We start from the raw sequence: 5,174 nt of genomic DNA, 5'->3' as shown, positions 1-5,174 counted from the left end.
TCTAATAAGTGTTTTATAGTCTGGGTCCATATACTCTCTGATAAAAAAAACTACTAAGAGTTACCTCTGATTCAGAAAGTATTACATCTACAACATACGACCACTTGGTCGTAAGTAGGTAAATTGCTCTGTTTCTTAATTTGGTCTCTCTCTACAAATGCGCCCCACTTTGACTTTAAGCAATTTTGTCAAATTAAATGGATGCTAAATTTTTCATCTTTAGAGCTTCTGTAAAACTGGGGTTCTTCTGAATGTCTGAAAAATACCTGATCAAGAATGAAGTTCCTCTTTGTCCGAGAAGCAATCTGGACCAGTTTACTAAGGCACTGGGAGGCTTGCTGAACTAAAAGGTCTCGGCTTTTGGGGTCCATTTCTGGCTCCTCAAGCCCCTTCATCTGATGAGTTTGAGAGGAAACAAAGAGAAACACAAGAAGTTATGTGGCAAGTTAAAGAAGCACAGGTAAACATCACCTCTTTAAATGCCACCAAAGCTACCACATCAGTTCATTCCTATTCCTCAGTGCCATAAATCTCCATTTCCTGCAGGAGTCATTTCCAGTCTTAATCTGGATACATTCCAGATTTTATCAGCTTTCAGAAATACGACAACACAGCAAAGGAAAAAAAATCTCCTTTTAACACACATTGAAAAGAACTCACTTCTCTATTTGTGGGATCCTTGTTCTCAAGACACTTGAAAGACTAACTCACTCCAACTCCACTTGGAAAAGGTTACAGGAGTTTCTTGGTACTTCAGAGCAAACACAACAGCTGACTCATCTCCCCCAGCAACTCACCCTCATTTGATTGAGGACAGTCTCAGCTCCCAGGACATTGTATCTTTTCTCAGGGTTTTCCTTTGCATATTTCAGTGCCCACTGGGTCTTTCCAGATCCAGGAAGTCCGACCATCAGAATCACCTGCAAGTAAATAGAATCAAGAATACTATGAAACATTAGTGAAAGTCATGTTTAGAAAGCGCAATTTAATAACTTCCTCCCCTGCCCCAGTTCAGTAAAGCTTTAAGAAAAGCTACCCGCCAGCCATTCCGAAGCATGAGCACCAAGCCTCTTGCGCATGGTGTGGCCTACCTCACACTCCTCTATGGTCTTGGGAGGGACTGCAGTGCGCACACGCTCCTCCACAGGCACAGCATGGATGAACACAAACTCTTCTGGTGGTGGGAAGAAGGGCTCCTCCTTCTGACCAAAATTTAATTCTACAACACAATTTTTGCAGAGGACATGGGGTAGGAGGGCCCGGTCTGCCAGGGATCCCTTGTTGATCCGGAATGCCACACCGAGCTCTTCTCCATTCTTAGAAAAGGAAAGTTCTACTTCTTCAGCCTCAAAATTCTACAGTGACAAAAGACAACAGCAGTTACGAGCTTACAGAATTTGAGGGTGATTAAATCTTACAATTTACCCCTTTAAAAAAAAAAGCCTCATAGGCTACTGCACAACGAACTAAGCGAGTAATGTATCAAATGCATAAAAGGTAGCAGCTGATGAGAAGCAAACTGAATTCTCAGTGCCCTCTACCCATTTTTGCTACAAATCCACAACTTTTAGGGGCACTTACAGCAAAGCAGCCAATGACATCATTTTCCCCAAAAGTCTGGCCAAATTCCTCAAACTGCCCGTTCTCTGCCTTGAGTCCTCGTCCATCAAAACCATAAGAGAATTCATCCTCACCTACAACAGTCAACAAATTAGTCACCTATACCCCAAATTCCTATGGAGTAAGCAATATGGTAGCAAACACTAATGATTGAAGTTAAATAACTTTACCAAGCTGTGGATGAGAAAAATCAACAGACCATCCAACTCGAAGGAGAGAAACTTCTGTGCAGCCTTCTTTCATTGGGAGATTCTGGGTTACCTGGCCAAATCAGAAAAGGAACTCTAAGATACTCTGCTCAACTCAGAAGCAAAGAAGACAAGACTTTCACATAAATTGAAATGGACAACTATCAAAACTCAACATTAGAACAACAATTATCAATGAACTTAAACCAATGCCGTGGGGAAATTTCTTGGTTACGGGAGGTCAACTTGTTATTAAAGCATGGTGCCTTTTTCTACTCTAATAAAATACTGGTGGGCAACAGTTTGGCACATAGTTGTAAAATGAATAATTTAATCAATGAATGGTCTTATGAGCTGTGCATGCTACCTTGGCCTCAAAGCAGACTTTTCCCTTTGTCACTCCATAGGTACTCCTTGCCCCAGACCACAGGGTGGGGAACTTCTCCGAGAAAAGTGGCTGCCCTCCATAGCGGTCTTTGCTCACTTGGAAATGGAGATCAGAGGTATCTGTTAAGAAAGAAATGATCTGTTTACTCCAAAGCCGGACACTTGAAAGCCACCAACAGACACAAATATACCCAGTATTCAAGAATGAATACAAAGTCTCCCATGTGCTACATCTCTTAACTGTTGCAGGTTGTGAAGTTTTAATCTCCAAAATCACTTCCAATTGGTTAAAACCCCAACCTGTCTGTCTTATACATACACGTGTCCAGGTTCACAAGAGTTTGATCCTCTTCCTCATCTTTTGCCTCTTCTTCAGGGGGTGGTGGAGACTTTGAGCTACACAAGAAGAGAAAAGCAAATACAATATAACCGAAGCCTCTTCTTCCAGGGGTGTCTGCATGACATCTTATCCATTTTAACTATCAGCGAATATGTAATTCCAGCAGACAGGTTCTTTCAGCAAGTAAGTAAAGGGCAACGGGAGCTTCCAGGGTCGATTCAATCTACAACTTACACCTATCAAAACCTATTCCATTTTTAATCCACCCCTCTTTGCAGACTCTCCAATCAACACCAGGTATACCAAAATCAGAGCAGACACTCCCTTCAATGAAAGGGACTGTTTCCCTCACCGGCTGTGGTAAGCCTCCTCTCGGAATTCATAGTAAGCTCGGCCATGTTCATCCTTCTCATCCCGCTGTCTCTTTACCCCCCGCCGCTCACCATCTGAGCCTGCTGGTTTTGATTTTTCACTATCTTGGTCATCTCCTAAAAAAGGAGGGAAAGAAAATCAGCAGTTTTCACACTGGACTGCAGCATAAGCTCAGAACCAACAGAAACTAAAGGGGAATCTGAGTAGCTCTGTAATCGAAATAGCCAAGTTACTCCCCTGCATCCACAGAACGTTTTATTTCCAAAGATCGCCATCCTGTCATTGGCTGGGATTTTATTTGGGGGGTTGGGGGGGAGAAGAACACTATGGGCTAATTACAAACAGTAGATAAAAATTGGACAATTTTTGCATTCTAAATTTACTTGCTTAAATAAGGTCAAACTTGCAGATTTTCCCAACACAACATAAAAAAATATATTCCCTAAATCTTTTTTTTATTTTTAACTTCACAGGTCAATTCAATTTTGATTCTTGATTGTCAGATCTGGATTTAAGTTTTAGACACAAAACATATTTCCCAACACTTTCCCACAGCTTCCTGATGCAGAAGCCTCGATTTTTTTTTTTTTAAGAGTTTGCCTTGCCAGCTTTAAAATGCAGAGCGACCCACAGCTTTATTTATTTTGCAGGTGGACTCTGGTGCACGATACAGAGTTGTATTTTTATCATGGATTTTACTGAAAGTTACAAGAGCAAACCATTAAGTCACAAGAAACCCATAAATAATGCTGCATCTTTACTGCACAAAATTTGGGGCAGAAAGGTGTTGTCATATATTTAGCAACATTCTTTACAAAAGGAAAAAAACTTTTTCCTGAAGCTTTCGTAGTTTGTAATACTGAGGTTTTAAATAATGAGTTAAGGCAGTTTTTTTATCCTTCAACCTTTTTTATCTGCTATTTGGGATACACATAAAGTCAAAGGTTATGTAATGGGATTTCTGTTCCAGGACATAGGACAAACAATCTTCAAGTTGCATGTGACTACTGTAGAATGGCTTCCAATTATACCACGATACTAAGTAGCAGCCTGAAAAATGTATTATACAAAGAACTAAGGCAACTCACTTCATAGTAAGCCTTGGAAGCAGGTTTCCTTTTCCTCCTTACTCTGACAGTTATGGATCAGCTCTACCCATCCAATCACTTCAAAGAGAGAAAGGTTACTAACTCCCTGGGGCGACTCTTCTCTCTTTCACAAGGTTGCTAAACGGACCTCAATCATTTCAATTAATCAGAGACCTGAAATATAAAAGGCCAGCTACGGTACAGCAAATTTACAATGTGCCCACCCATCAACTCAGTGGAAAGATTCATTTCAATCATAAGAATACAAGCAAGGTATAACTCCTAGCCAAATTATCTGACTTATTCTAAATGCAGACTTTCTCTTTACTAGTTAACTATTAAACTCGACACTGTTACACCACAGGCTGTCCCCTGCTGCTAACACGGGAGCAAGGTTAGATCGTCAAATTCTCTGTGGCTCAAACTCTAGCAATATGTTTTTGATGAAGCGAACTTTGACGAATTTAGTTTACTGCTTAATATTTTTATGGCGAAAAAAGTCAAGTCAGGTAGCCCAAAGGCCAAAGCCTCCAAAAGTGGGTCTGGTCTGGCTGTCACTGGAATCAACAATTTCTTTATGCATTCTTGGTTTAGGAAAAGATAACCAGCACAGTGGGAGGCTGTTCCACAGGTAGCTCACGAGTAGTTCGCACGCACAACTGCTCACTTCCATCCACTACCACCAACTAACTAAGTTAAGCGGGAATCTCCCTCCTGCAGAGAGTGGGGCCACCGGAGGCAGCCAAGCCTCCTAGAAAGGTGGGTAGAGAATGAAAGCCACCTCCCCTGGGGAACCCCACCAAATGGTAGGAATGAGGCACTTTCGGGCAAGTGAGAGCAAGAGATCGATCAGACCCTGCGGTGCAGGGCTCGGTGCTGGGACAGGGGCGCACCCAGCAGGTTGGAGCCGGGCTCCGCTGCCAGCTCCTCACCCTGTTCCTCTGCGGCCTTGTCACCCTGCGCCTCGGATACCGGCGTCTCGTCCCCGCTCCGCTCCTCCGGCTCGTCTTCCTCCGCCTTGCCGGTGCCCTGCTCTTCGCCACCATTTACCCCACCTGACTCGGCCGTGGCCTCCTCCTCCTCCGGCTTCTCGGAAGCATCGGGCTCGGCCGCGGTCTCCGTGGCCGCGGCCTCCGGGGGCTCCGGCAGCTCCGGCAGCGGCTGCGCGGCCAGGCCCGA

General features: G+C 43.5%; 1 protein-coding gene across 1 annotated transcript in view; it reads right to left on the bottom strand.

The window, feature by feature from the left end:
* The window catches only part of HNRNPUL2 (heterogeneous nuclear ribonucleoprotein U like 2), a gene marked incomplete at its 5' end in the record, with an annotated part of 8,982 nt that extends 3,808 nt beyond the window's left edge, over nt 1-5,174 (bottom strand). The window contains 9 exons of the mRNA XM_006911344.1: nt 267-395; nt 798-920; nt 1,092-1,355; nt 1,582-1,694; nt 1,791-1,881; nt 2,176-2,315; nt 2,515-2,591; nt 2,888-3,023; nt 4,928-5,174. Of these exons, the coding sequence (XP_006911406.1) occupies nt 267-395; nt 798-920; nt 1,092-1,355; nt 1,582-1,694; nt 1,791-1,881; nt 2,176-2,315; nt 2,515-2,591; nt 2,888-3,023; nt 4,928-5,174 (1,320 nt within the window). The remainder of the gene's footprint in view (nt 1-266; nt 396-797; nt 921-1,091; nt 1,356-1,581; nt 1,695-1,790; nt 1,882-2,175; nt 2,316-2,514; nt 2,592-2,887; nt 3,024-4,927) is intronic.

The sequence above is a fragment of the Pteropus alecto genome, unplaced genomic scaffold (assembly GCF_000325575.1).
Source record: "Pteropus alecto unplaced genomic scaffold, ASM32557v1 scaffold43, whole genome shotgun sequence".
Taxonomy (NCBI): domain Eukaryota; kingdom Metazoa; phylum Chordata; class Mammalia; order Chiroptera; family Pteropodidae; genus Pteropus; species Pteropus alecto.
Note: the sequence above shows the minus strand (reverse complement) of the source record. Positions and strands in the feature narration are given on the sequence as shown.